The sequence below is a fragment of the Eucalyptus grandis genome, chromosome 3 (assembly GCF_016545825.1).
Source record: "Eucalyptus grandis isolate ANBG69807.140 chromosome 3, ASM1654582v1, whole genome shotgun sequence".
NCBI classification, from domain to species: domain Eukaryota; kingdom Viridiplantae; phylum Streptophyta; class Magnoliopsida; order Myrtales; family Myrtaceae; genus Eucalyptus; species Eucalyptus grandis.
Window position 1 is genome coordinate 67153474 of NC_052614.1, and position 14744 is coordinate 67168217.

Consider the following 14744-nt stretch of genomic DNA (forward strand, 5'->3'; position numbering starts at 1 on the left):
ATGACCAGAAATCCCCACTCGAAACCAACAATCACCGTCTGCTCTTGATTCAATTGTGGTCTCCTGCTGTGATGTTGATCAAAGCGTATATACACCAAATAGGAACCACTAGTGTCACACTTCACAGACGAGGGGCTACGCAAGGAATGGCTAATGATCAAGGAAACTGCCAAGCACCGAGATGGAATCGTCCGAACCACGTAGGAAGAGAGAGCTTCGGCCCTTGAGAGCTCTAGCCTTTTGAATATGTTCTTTTTTTAAATTAAGGCTCTAACTCTAAATTGCCAACCTCATAAGTTAATTCTCAATCATAAAAAAAATAACGAGCTCGGGCTAATTCCCTTTTTTCATAGGCTTAGCCTAACTTGTCAATTTAAAGCTCATAACCACCAATTCGGGTCCATTCGTCACCAATGCAAATGCAATAATAATAAATCTAAAATTATATGCTATGCAATTAAATAATAATTTTTTGTAGGGGTTAAAATTAACCTCTAATTTTTGTGCAATAAATGACTAAACGGATCGCCAAAATTTAGGTGTCAACAAGTGAGAATTGACAAATTTGATGGGAATGATTTTAGTTTTTGGAAGATGCGGATTGAAGATTATCTTTACCAAATAAAACTGCACTTGCCCTTATATGGGGAGAAACTCGATACGATGAAGCAAGCTGATTGAGATTTGCTGGATAAACGAGCTATGAGTGTTATTCGGCTGACGTTGGCTCGCTATGTTGCGTTTAACATCTTGAAGGAGAAGACCATTGCTGATTTGATGCAAGCCCTATCAAATATGTATGAGCAGCCTTCTATGATCAACAAAGTCCTATTTGATGCAACGTCTGTTTAATTTGAAGATGAGCGAATGTGCGTTAGTTGCAGATCATATCAATGAATTCAATGTGATTGTTAGTTAATTGAGTTCAATTGAGATTGACTTTGAAGTTGAGGTACGTGCTTTGATTCTGTCATCCTTATTGCCTAATAGTTGGAATACTACTGTTACCGCTGTTAGTAATTCCTCTGGGTCAACAAGTTTGACGTTTTATGGGGTTTGAGATTTAATTCTGAGCGAGGACATCTGTAGAAGAGAATCTAGCGAACATGTATCTGCTGCTTTAGTAGGTGAAAATAGAGGAATATCTAGAACACGTGTGGGTAAAAGTAGTACTAATATGAACAGGTGTAGTCAGTCTAGGATTGCTGATGTTGTCTGTTGGAGTTGTGGCAAGAGGGGGCATCTTAGAAGGAATTGCCTTAAGCTGAAGAATGAGAAGGGTAAGGGAATTATAGTTGATTCTGCAAATAATGTTACAGTTGTAGCATATAATGCCGATTATGTCTTATATGTCACTGATTTTTCATCATTTGATGGATGGATTATGGATTCTAGTTATTCTTTTATTGTTACACCAAATAGAAATTGACTTATCAATGCATGGATAATAGTAAAGTGTAGTTGGGGAACAATGCTGAATGCGATGTCATCGATGTTGGCAATGTTAAAATCAGAATGCATGATGGTATTGTGAGGACATTGACTGGAGTAAGGCATGTTCCAGAGTTGAAGAGGAACTTAATTTTCTTGAATGCCCTAGATTCAGCTGGGTATCGATATATTTTAGAATGTGGAATTCTGAAAATTGTTCAAGGTTCTTTGATAATAATGAAAAGAATCAAGCACAATAGCCTATATGAGCTTCAAGGTGAGACAATGACAAATTTCGTTGCGGAGACGTCGAATGCATTTGTTCGAGAGTTTGAATTGTGGCATATGCATTTGAGGCACATTGGCAAGAGAAGCCTGAAGGTTTTAAGTGAAAGAAATCTGCTATGTGGTTATGTTTCTAACAAATTGAATGTATGCAAGTGTTGTGATTCAGATCAATGGTGGAAAGTGCAGTTCAATACGACTGTCAAAGAAACCATGGAAATTGTAGAATTAATTTACTTGGATGTTCGCAGGTTGTCGCGGTTTCCTTCGAGGAAGAGTACTAGATATATGTTAACAATTGTTGATGACTACTCGATGAAAACGTGGGTATTTGTGCTTAGGCACAAGTTTGATGTTGTTGTTAGGATCAAGTAGTTGATAGCTTTGGTCGAAAAGGAGATTGGTAAGACGATCAAGCATGGGCAAACTGACAATAGCATGGAGTTTTGCTCGAAGCTGTTATACGAATTCTGCATGAAAGAAGGTATAGTGAAACACCGCACTAATGCTAATGAACCGCAATATGTTACGGAATTGATGAGCAAAATGTTGCTAGAGACAGCCTATAAAATGCTCTTTAGTGCTCGTATGGCTAGGAGATTCCTAATGGATGGGCTAAGTACAGCATGCTACATGATGAATAGATCCCCATCGATTGCGATTGGATATGGGGCTACTGAAGAAGTGTGGTTAGGTAACGTTGCTGATTATTCTGTTCTTAGAATATTTAGTTGCCCATGTTATATTCAAGCGAGTGATGGTAAGCTCGATGGAAGGGTAAGAAAGTGTATATTCCTAGGCTATGTTGAGTGAGAGGGCTTATCGATTGCGGTGCCCAAAGTTAAATTCACCTATTATTAGTAGAGAAGTTAATTTTGATGAGTCTCCAGTACTTCTGGCTAGGAGTGATTATAGCAGTATTTCAATGGATCTGAACGGTGTTCAGCTTGAGGTGGAGTTGCGACCAGAAAATCCTAAGGTAACATATACAGGTACTAGCAAAGTAATCGACACAGATAGTGCTTATAGAGAGGTGGAGCCTATAGAACCAATGGTTGCTGTAACTATTGAAATTAACAAGGTACGTATTCGATCTTCTGACAGATATGGATGCAATAATGATTTTGATTTATCTCTGGTTGAGGAGGTTGCGTCGGAAAATCCTTGCGGAGCAATTAAAGGTGCATGTGGAGTTGGTATTCTGATGAGGTCCTCGGTTATGGCAAAGTTCAAGCGAGGCTTGGACTTAGATAATATCTGTGGCGATTGAGCCCATCGGGGGCTATGGGAGAGTAGCAGCAGAGTTTGAATTTTTGCGAAGCGATTGCAACTTGGCTCAAATGTCGAGCCAATGTGGAGATTGTTAAAATATATCTCGAGATCGAATCCAATGCAAAATTCCGAATATTCCAAATTGAATATGTTGCAGACATTTGAAATCAAGCAAAGAAGATTCAAAGATTAACTTCCCGAAATTCGAATCCGTGTTGGAGAATTTGGCCGCTAAAATAGGAAAGTCCAACTTTGACTAGGACTTGGATTTTGTTTAAAATATATAGAGATATATTTTGGTTAAAATAGGCAAGATAGGAAACCGAATCTTATGAGAAGTCGGCAAAAGAATAAGAGTCTCATATATATATATATATATATATATATACTATATATATATATATATATATATATATATATATATAGACTTGTGACCGTGGATGGAATAGGGTTGTTCATGAAGAATTGGTCTTGAAGCGCCATCTTGTCATCAAGTGCTTGGGAGAGATCTTCTTTGTCGTTCTTGTACGTGAATTACATCCGAGAAGATTTAGTGTTAAAGCCAATCAAATCTTGTGGTAAGATTTGCGTGTAATTCCTTCGTGGGTTTGAGAGATTATTTCTTAGAAATTTTTGGGCTAAACACTGCATGCGTTATTTGGTGTAATTGGGGTTTGGAAAACACCGAGAGAGTGTTTGAGTGACTCGAATGTGTAATCTCCTTATATCGCTTGATCTATAGTGAAATTCGTCGCTGCTCTTCCCGTGGATGTAAGTCTTTACGACCGAATCACGTAAATCTGATGTCCAATTTATTTTCTTCTTCTATCTATATTATTGTTCGATCGCTTGCTTTTCACAACAAATCGGTCACATGCTCAATGCAAATTTCCACGTACTTTCGAGCATATTCAATTTCCGCATATAAACTTGTAGTCGGTTTGAATTCATGGGGATTGAATCGACTGCCGGCCCTGCCTTCTTTTTCCATCAATTTTATCTTAAAAGTCTCCAACTAAACATGTACGATGAAGTTTGGTCGAATTTTTCCAAGTGGGTTCTTTGAAAAGTATCAAGGTCCCACCAAGCTTTTGGAGTGGGGTCGCCTTATTCTAAACTTTTGATAAGTCTCTTTCACCATTGATTTCTATAAAAAAAAAAAAGGGAAAAAATAAAGAGAATGAAGAAAGATAAATTCACAGAGATATTATTATCAGAAAAATTAATATCGACAATATTATTATAAGATTTTTTTAAAGAAAATTTGATGAATATATCAATAGAACTAATAAGATACTTCAAGAAAAAAAGAAACAAAATCAAGGAACTCATTATATACTCTAAAATGGTTTATTAATAGCCGTTAAATAAATGGTTTATTAGTACAAAAAAAAAAGATTGACTAATAAAATATATGTACAAATATAACCTTCTATTTTGATTAATCATTTCCTTTTACTACAGGTGGAGCTTTATAAAACTTCAGACCATATGGTAAAATCATTATTCTAGATAGAAATATGTGTTTATTTATTTATTTATTTTTTTGGCGTCAAAGATAGTGATAGATATATGTGTTGACATGGGCAAAGGCTGTGCACAAATTTGGTTCAAACTTGCTGTGGAGAAAAGGAGGAGCAATCGCATCGACGCGGAGGAGGAATGGTCGCCTCTCTACCTGCCATGGAATACCGGACGTACGAGAGACTGGTAGCTTGGAAAGTAGGGAATCTCTATAAGAACGCTGGTTTCATCCTTGAGGCCGAAGTAGCTCAACTCAAGGAGCACGCCTGTGTCATCAAACATGGCTTCAGTTATACTAGGAATCCTTCTAGTACTCACTCGACTTCCCCTTTCCACCGAAGCTCAGACCCGCGGCAACTTGACCTTGGGCAACTCGTTGATGGCGAACGACCGAAACTCTTCCCTGTTGTCGCCGTCGGGCGAGTTCGCCTTCGGGTTCCGGAAAATGGGACAAGGGGCTCATTTGCTGGCAATATGGTTCGAGATGATAAAGGAGAAGACCATCGTATGGTCGGCGAATGGCGATAATCTAGCGCCCGAAGGTTCGAAAGTCCAGTTGACCGCCAACCGCGGGCTGGTGCTTACCGACCCGAGAGGGAGAGAGCTGTGGTCTTCTAACCTGACCGCCGCTGGCTTAGCCTATGCGGCCATGCTCGACACGGGGAACTTCATCCTAGCGAGCGCAAGCCACGACAATTTGTGCGATTCGTTCAGCCGACCGACGGATACGTTACTGCCAACGCAACAGTTAAATTTGGGGGCTGTTTTTAGAGCTCGCTATTCCGAAATGAATTACTCCGCTGGGAGATTCCTCTTCGGACTGCAACCCGACGGAAATCTCGTGCTCTATGCCACTCTGACTCCGCGGGTTGTCAAAGATGCATACTGGGCTACAAACACCTTTATCGGCTTCCGATTGATATTCAATCAAAGTGGTCGGGTCTACCTTACGGACAGGGATGGAGTAATACTCAATATCATCACCTCAGACGAATTTCCAACCACTGGATTTTACCGAAGAGCGATCCTCGAATATGATGGGGTCTTTAGGCAATATGCCCACCCTAGGAGGGCAGATTCGAGTTCTGGCTGGGCAATGGGCTGGTTGATGGTCTCTTCCCCGGTCCCTCCAAATATGTGCACGAGCATCCACCGAGAGAATGGTACTGGAGCTTGTGGCTTCAACAGATACTGTACTCTTGGAGACGATCAGATTCAGAGGCCTCGATGCCAGTGCGCACCTGGATATTCTATGTTAGATTCGACTAATGAGATGAACGGATGCAGACAGGACTTCATATCACAGAGTTGTGATGGAAGCAGGCCTAAAAAAGACCAGCTTGCTTTGCGTGACATGCTCGATACAGACTGGTCGCAGCCTGATTACGAGTTTAGCACAGAGAAAACCGAGGACTGGTGCCGAGAGACTTGCTTGGCTGATTGTCGTTGCGCAGTCGCTGTTTTCAAAGATGGAAATTGCCAGAAAAAGAAGGCCCCTCTTTTAAATGGTAGGATGGATCCTAGTGTGGGCGGAAAAGCTCTGATCAAGGTCCAGATAAATAACTCGACTTCAAAATCTACGGGAAATGGAAACAAGAATTCGGCTCTGATTATCATTGGATCGGTGCTGTTGAGTAGCTCTGTGTTTGTGAACTTGCTTCTACTTCTCCTCACCTATTATAGAAGCTTCCGATCTAGGGATTCTAAGTTGTCACGACCAGTCCAAATCAATCAAGTTACAGGCACGCGGACTTTCACTTATCAGGAGCTTCAAGAAGCAACATATGGATTCAAAGAAGAACTGGGTAGGGGTGCTTTTGGAACAGTGTACAAAGGTGTTCTTGGATCTGAGGATAATTACTTTGTGGCAGTAAAAGTTTTGGCGACAAGGACTGGAGAAAGCGAGAAGGAGTTTGAAAGAGAAGTGAGTGCAATTGGCCAAACTAACCACAAGAACTTGGTGCAGTTGCTTGGATTCTGCAATGAAGATCAACATCGACTACTGGTGTACGAATTCATGAGCAATGGCACTTTGGCGGATTTCTTATTTGGCGCTTCAAGGCCCAGCTGGTATAGTAGAATAGAAATTGCTTGTGATGTTGCGTAGGGGCTCTCTTACTTGCATGAGGATTGCACCAGGCATATAATCCACTGTGACATCAAGCCGCAAAATATTCTTCTTGATGGCTCTCTCACTTCAAAAATCTCAGACTTGGGATTAGCTAAGCTCTTGATGGCAAACCAAACGTGAACAACCACTGGAGTCAGAGGAACCCGAGGTTATTTAGCGCCAGAATGATTCAGAAATATGCCTATTTCTAGCAAAGTAGATGTTTACATGTTCGGCATTTTGTTAGTTGAGCTCATTTGCTGCAGAAAGAACTATGAGCCGAAAGCAGAAATTGAAGCTCAAATTGTAATGGCTAACTAGGTGTATAACTGCTACCATGATGGAAGCATGCTTCAGCTAGTGGAGAGCGATGAGGAGGCATCAAGCGACATAACAAGGGTGAAAAGATTTGTGATGACAGCATTGTGGTGCATCCAGGAAGACCCAGCTTTGAGGCCAACCATGAAGAAAATTACTCAGATTTTGGAAGGAGCTGTTGAAGTCCCAGTACCTCCAGTTTCAAGCTCTTTTATCAGTTCAATATGATTTTGCTTATTTAAGACAACTGTTGTCTATAATCATGGAAAGTATTCGTGTTGTCTGTAAGTGCTATTACGCTAGATCAAACATTTTCATAATGTCTTCACATGGATCCCGCTTAAATAAGCTAAATCATCCGTCAAGCTTAACATTGCCTCGCATGTATCCGAGAGTTGACGATTGTTGACAAAAGGGATTGTATGCGATTACGCTAGATCAAACATTTTCATAATGTCTCCACATGGATGAATGCCCTTAATGCACCTTGTGAAGAAATTTTTTTTTATTCGGATATGATTAAAAAGTTTAAGAGGAAGGAAGATTACTCCATGTTAAGACTAGGGCATAACACGGGTTTAGAAAGTTTTATAATGAATTTGCAGAACACCTAGCAAAGGGGACTGTCAGTAGCGGGATTTCAACCCCAGCATGCTGCGCAAAGAATTCAAATCTTACTGGCGGCGAAGTAGAAATTTATTGCACATAAACACCGTAAAAATACGAGGTGTCTCTCGTTACTTAAAAAAAATCGCCAAGGTGGAAAAAACGGGGTGAGGAAAATGATGTTGAAGGCTTCAATTTTCTCGCCAATCTGAACTCCCATGATGTAGCAAATACCACAATCCCCTTAATTGTGATGAAATGTAGGGAGAAGCATGACGGTTAGTTGCTAAGGGTTAACAAATTAAATCCCTAATTTTATGAAAATGTTTTGAAATATATAATAGGCAAAAATTTAAGTGTCAACAGTGAGGGTCCAAGCAAGAGCCATGTCTATTCAGCCTAATTCGTGAGTAAACCAAGCTCCATTCAAGTTCATCTATCTCTAATCTTCATCACCTTGACGTCCTAAGAGGTATCCGGTCTTGGTCTGTTTACCAAGCATATAATCAAAGTTTAAAGTTGAGTATGTTAGCTTTCCACGCTCCGATGGGTGTCCACAAGATTTTTATTAAGTTGTTGACTTGATACTCCATTAATTCTCTCTAAGCTCTAAATGCTCTATATTTTTATGGTATTAGTGTATTACATGTCCTAGAACTTATTATAAAAGTATAATCAAATTCTTAAACTTAAAAAAAATATAATTAAGTTTTAAAACTTTTCAAATCGGTCTACTCAAGCTTCTACATTAACTCTGTCCCATTTAGTTATTAGAAAAAGTTGATGCGACTTTTTTTTACCATTTTTTTAAAGAAAGATGTGTTGATGAAGTTGCCACGTTAGATATTAAATAAATAAATGAAAGAAAAAAGAAGAAGAATCGAACACGGGAGAAGCTGAGAAGGATAGCATAGATGCAGTAAAGGTCGTGACAGCTCAACGGCCACCAATGCACAGCGAGGGGCCGACGTCCCACACCAGACTTAGGTAAGCTAGTGCGACCCTTGCTACCACCTTCGCATTTTGAAAATAAAAATGAAGTAAGCGTGTGGGAGACAAGCGAAGTGGTGAAACTCTAGTGAAGAGCAGATTTGAGCGAGAATAGAGATCTTTTTGCCATGGAAGCTTAAGAACCAGCACTAGCTATGGCTGTGAAACGAAGTAGCTAAATGCAAAAATTGATGGAGTCGATTCTGGAGCATGATTTTCTCTTTAAGTTTTCTTCTTCTTTTTCCCTAATTTTATTTTTCTAAAGTTTCGAAAACAATTGATTAGAGTTTAGTTGCAACAACCAACATTTAGCTTTAAATATCTTTAAATATTTTTCTTCTAAATTGGCTGACGTGACATCCATATCAATGCATTTCCTTTTGAACAACAATGAAAAAATCATATCAACTTTTTTCGATTGTCAAATTTAACAGAGTTAATAGAGCGATTTAATATACACAAATTTGATGTATGTAAATTTCTGTAGAATATATGCCGAATTATGTCCATCTATCATTAATGTAGTCATTCCTCTCCAAGCTGCACAAGACTTAATTGCAGTCTAAGCAGCAAGCATTAGATCACCCCAACGACACGGTTCACAATCGCGTGGAGTACGCCGCTCACGTCGAGAACATTCCTTGCCTCGCCTACCTCCGCCGGCAAAGCACAATCCAGCGGTGTGCTTCAGAGCACGAGGAAGAAGAAGGAAAAGAAGAAGAAGGAGAAGGAGGAGGTAATTGTTTGCACGGGGAACCTCCATCGCACGAAACAAAGCAGCAGATTTCTCGTGGATAGACACCGCCATCTCCTGCATTTCCATATTTCCCTGCGGAAGACGACAATGGAGGGAGAGCACCGGACAGTGCGGTGAGCGTGTGCTGACGTGTCAGTTGGTGAGGTGGTGTAAGGTGTGATGTGTACGTTTCGCGGGTGTGGCATCCAGAAATTTCGACGACCCTCAAATATGCAACAGACCGATGAGTCACGAATTAGAAATGGTTCGATAGTCGAATAAGTTATAGCTTTGTTCCTATGTTTATTCTGAGTATTGTGCCGACAAGATATTTTTATGTATACTCGCCTTAGCCGTTCAATCCTTTAGACCACTATATATTCAATCCCAAAAAAAATCTACTGCCACGATTCCTATTTTGATGGCCAGCAAGCGCATATCTTGCGCTAAATCACAGCCCACGTTCATGTTGGAATGAAGAGCTACGAGAATTTCAATGAAATTTCCAATCAGCCCATGCATGAGGCGTGCATGGTATTCCACACTCAAGCTGCCACCCAGCCCAATTCAGTCGACTATAGGAGCCCACTAACGAAGACACGTTCATGTGACGGTCAACCGAAGGAAAAATATTTGACCCTTGCAGCCACGTGACTTCATTCTCGGTGGCCAACAGAGAAGCAAGGCCAGAGGAGGCCACGTTGCTTCGTGTGGAGCAACCAGCGAAGGCCAAGAAAATCCAGCTGGAGACACGCCTCCTCCACCTGTCCTCCATGCATGCATCCACCGAAAATCCCCCTCTTCGTTGGCTGGTTTTTAGCAAAACCAGCAGCTAATCTGGTCGTGTAAGTGAGCTAAAGAGGGTGACCGAGCAGAACCGAGAGAGAGAGATCGAGCGAGGAAATTCGCGAGTGAGCAACAGGTGGGTGAACGGCGAAGAGAAAGAAGGGACCACCTTCTGCCGTTCTCGAGCTGCCGCCTCGCCGCCGGTTCCCATTGCCGACCGGCCAAGCCGCGACCCCCGAACCTCCATTTTCGGACAGCTACCGAGTGAGAGAGGGCAAGCAATTGTTCTTCAATCTATGTTGTTGCAAGCTGTTTTGCCTAGAAAAGAAGTGAAATAGGTGAGGAGAATGGAGTACTTGATCTGCATGTGGAGTCTTTGATATGTAGGAGGGTGTTAGATCAAGAAAACTGGTTGTGGATGAGGTGCATGTGCTGAATTTCGAATTTCATGAAGTGTGAGTGCTGGATTTTTGAACTTGCAAGTGAAACCAAATGAATTTGAGAATCTGACCATGAGGAATCTTAGTGATAATCATGCTGTGGTAAGGTGTATTGTGTGTATGGACAAAGAGTATAATGACGGGAGGTCGAAATCTAATATATAGGAGGAATTTTGTGAACTTGTGAACTGTTTTTGTGAAAATCAGTGTGACCTCAGGCGACATTTTAAATTTTATGTAATTATCTGACCACAATTTGATTTAGAACCCTTGATGAAAGTTTTAAAGAACATCTTCATGAATATCATATCCAAAATTCAGAGAAAACGAACAAAGTATGACCCTCGAAATAATTTTCCTACAAAAATATGAAATCTGGAATTTTACAGAATGTTGGATAGGAAGAAAATCGAAGTTTTACCCTGGGTGACTATGGAATCTGACTTAGTGTTCTTCTTGAGATTTGTTCCTCTAGGTCTTATAGATAACGTGTCAAATTTTCGTAATTTTCTGAGCCATTTTAGTAATTAATTCGGAATTTTTGCTAAAACTGTGCAATTGTAGAAATTAAGTTACTGTTTCGAGATTTCTATAGAATTGTCCTATATGAAGTATAGTTCTCGAATTGCCATGTGACTTAGTGATGCTGATGGTGGGATATTGTGATTGATAAAAATTTTGTGAGATATCTTGTTTGACATATGATGATGCATTTGTGAAATTAAAATGTGATTTGTTACCCATTGAACCCTCGGATTAATGATGCCCCGGGAGTCGAGATGCCCAAAGGATCGAATGAGTTGATGCCTTGTGGATGCCTGGTGGCCTTAAATGGCTGAATGCCGGAGGTTATTCCTCGGGAGTTTCAGGATGCCCGATAGTATACTAGTCGGTACGTAAATCTATATGGCCAGGGTAACCATTTTCATGGGAGGCCCTCGAGGTTCCTCGTGATGCCAGGTGGGGTATGAGATGCCTGGAGGCGTGATTCGCTCCAGATGCCCGGTGGCCTTAAATGGCTGAATGCTGGAGGCTTTCGCGATGCCTAGAAGGATGCGACTGCCGGAGGGACGCAAACATTGGTCCTCCGGGGATGAAACCTTTTGAAAAATAAAATGAATGATTTGACTATAAATGTGCGGGGTCTGAATATGTTGTCATCACATTGAAGGGTTTCATGATTGTCATCTGATTATGTGGCATACGATTCCTATAGAATTTGCAATTGCTTTAGTATTGAAGAATTCCATGATGTTGATATCCATTTATCCCTTGTCTCCCTGCATTGTCTATCTTGTATGAAATTAGATGCTGATTGTTATGCTCGATATAGCTTGTTGAATCTTTTGCTGCTGAGTGGTTGTACTCACCCTGTTTGGGGACTAACATTTCATATTAGACAAGATACCTCTGCCGCCACCGTCACCAGCAGATGGACGAGTGGTTGGATATGGCCGCGAGGAGGAGGACATCAAATGAAGGAACTTTTGGACGCCAACACTGATCGATGGACTTTAAGTATATGACTGTTGGAAGAGATGTCAGTCATCTTTTGATATATAGCCGAGTATAGAAAACCTTGGCATTTTGATGTACCGACGAATTATGTCCATCAAGTTATGTAAATAAAAGTGTACGGCTTTAACTTACATAAAATGTTTAGTTGGTGTGCACTGTTTTCTGAATATAGGGAAGGGAGTTGTTGGATACGCTTCCGCCATATAAATTGCGCAGGGACCGAACTAAAAGATATAAACCCCTAGGATTGATGGACCTTCAAGTCACGAAAGAGAAAGGTAAGCGAACTGTGGCGATCCTGGCAAATCGGGGGCTGTTCGGGGGGTGCCATAGCGGGTCGCGGGGGGATTGATTAGGAGTGTTGTTTTTTTTCTTGTGAAGTCCATTAGCGATCTGATTAAAGTCAAAATTAGACGATTCACAATCACATCCACTGACTGCATGCATGCTTGATGCGGGACACCGCAGCAATATATCCACGCACGTACACGCATTGAAACGTTCAATTTCCACGAAGTGATCTGCGATCACTTTGATTTCCACAGGAATCGAATCCTTTGTATTTTGGTAAAAAAAAAAAAAACATTTTCCACTCCCAAAATCTCCTCTAAACCTAAAAGATGTTTCGGTCAAAGTCTTCTAAATTTGTGTGTTTCTCCTTCGGAAATTTCTGGGTCACAGCCGAAGCTGTGACTAGCGTTTTTCAAAATTTCCACGTACGGAGAAATTAAGAAACACGCCTACTCCAATCATGTTTCTGTGCACTGCACTTTTCCAATTTGATTAAAATTTATAAATCTTATTGGTAATATCATATAACATGTTGGTCCAAGTTCCAACCAAATGATGGTAATTTACGGACAATGTTCGCGAATCACCAACATTAAATGAAAGAGTAATGTGACAGCCCAAGGGAAGGGGAAGGAGTTCTCTTTAGTCCCACATCGCTTAGGGGGGAGTCCTGGGCTAGTTTATAAAGGCTTGGGGTCCTCTAATCTGTGTAGCGCGTTTTAAAGCCATGAAGACTTAATGTCCAAAGCGAACAATATTACACAGTGAGGTCCAGGACAATATTACACAGTGGGGCCAGGGTTGTTACAAGTAAATTATCACATTTCTTAGAAATTATCACTCAAAGTAAAAAACTTAGTAGTGAAATTAGTAACTTGAGAGCGAATATGATAAATTATCAATATGGGTCTCGCTATAAGTTAGTAAGTTACTAAGAAAGAAAGGAATTTGCCATTGGAAATATAACCTTGGTTATCAACTTACTATGGGAATAAGTAACTCAACAACGTAGCCCCACTTTTAGCATAATAAGTTGCCAACAATTTGAGAGATTTACTAACACCAAATTCAATCTTAAATTGTAAACATCCCCCATTAAAGTTAGTACGTACCAGTGAAATTAGCAATATGTCTGTTCTCTCTCAAGGTAGTATCATGTGAAGTATGAAATTTTCCAAAGGTCTTACTTAACTTATTTATGAGGTTGTCTTTGGAGATTACCAGTACAGTTAAGGACCGTGAAAGTAGTAATTTACCAACATAAGCTTACTTTTAGCTTAACAAGTTACAACCAGTTAAATAATAAATTATCAACTTCTTTAGAAATTGACCACCTATCTGATGAACCCACTTGAAAAATTTTAAAGCACTTGAGAGTTCACTGCTTGAGGTGGGGGTGATAACATCATGATTTCACTAGAAATTTACTAATTGCTTGACGGGCTCACTTGTAAAATTTTAAAGCACTTGGTGATCTACCACTGTACCCTAGATTCTAACGAGATAAAATCTTCATTTTGTATGTTAAAGCACTGGGTAATCTAGATAAACTTACTGTTTGAGGATGATAACATCATTTTTTCGTTGGTTAGTTACTAACTGACTGAAGGGGTCCAATTTTAAAACTCTAGAAAACTATCTTGTATTGTGCTGACAATTTACCGGTTGATTGGCAGTTTCCCTTAAAAAATCTAAAACACTTGGTAATCTACTGCTAGATGTCAAGGTGGTGGATTTATAATCTTGTTGACAAGTGACGAGAGAGACACTGGAATTCTATTTTTTTTTTTTTTTGGTTTACATCCTTGAGGCTGCGGTAGCTCGACTCGAGCAGCACCTCAAAGTTTCATCTCATATGACTTCAATGATGCTCCGAATCCTTCTGCTGCTCGTCACACTTCCGCTTTCCTTCTGGGCTCAGACCAACGGCAACCTCACCTTGGGCTCATCGTTAACGGCAGATGACCGGAACTCTTGCTGGCTGTCGCCGTCAGGCGAGTTCGCCTTCGAGTTCCAGAAAATGGAACAGAGGCTCATTTGCTGGCAATATGGTTTGAGAACATAGAGGAGAAGACCATTGTCTGGTCGGCGAATGGCGATAATCTAGTGCCAGAAGGTTCGAAGATCCAGTTGACTACTGATGGCCGACTGGTGCTTACTGACCCGATTGGAAGAGAGTTGTGGTCTCCTAGCGCGATTGCTAACTGATAGACACGATGCTCAACATGGGGAACTTTGTCCTAGTTGGCCAGAACTACGTCAACTTGTGGGAGACGTTCAGCCAACTGATCGACACGATGCTGCCAACGCAACAGTTAGATCGAGGGACTAAAGTTCATGCTCGCTACTATGAAATGAATTACTCCACTGGGAGATTCCACTTTAAGCTAGGAGACGATGGAAATCTCGCATTCTATGCCACTTCTCACCCGAGGGT

The 14744-nt window shown here is 40.7% G+C and overlaps 1 protein-coding gene across 1 annotated transcript; it reads left to right on the forward strand.

Moving 5' to 3' along the window:
* Positions 1-4792: 4792 nt before the first annotated feature.
* Positions 4793-6619, forward strand: LOC104429479 (G-type lectin S-receptor-like serine/threonine-protein kinase LECRK2). Its single transcript, XM_010042332.2, has one exon. It carries the CDS (start codon positions 4793-4795, stop codon positions 6617-6619), a length of 1827 nt encoding a protein of 608 aa, XP_010040634.2.
* The last annotated feature ends 8125 nt before the right edge of the window (positions 6620-14744 follow it).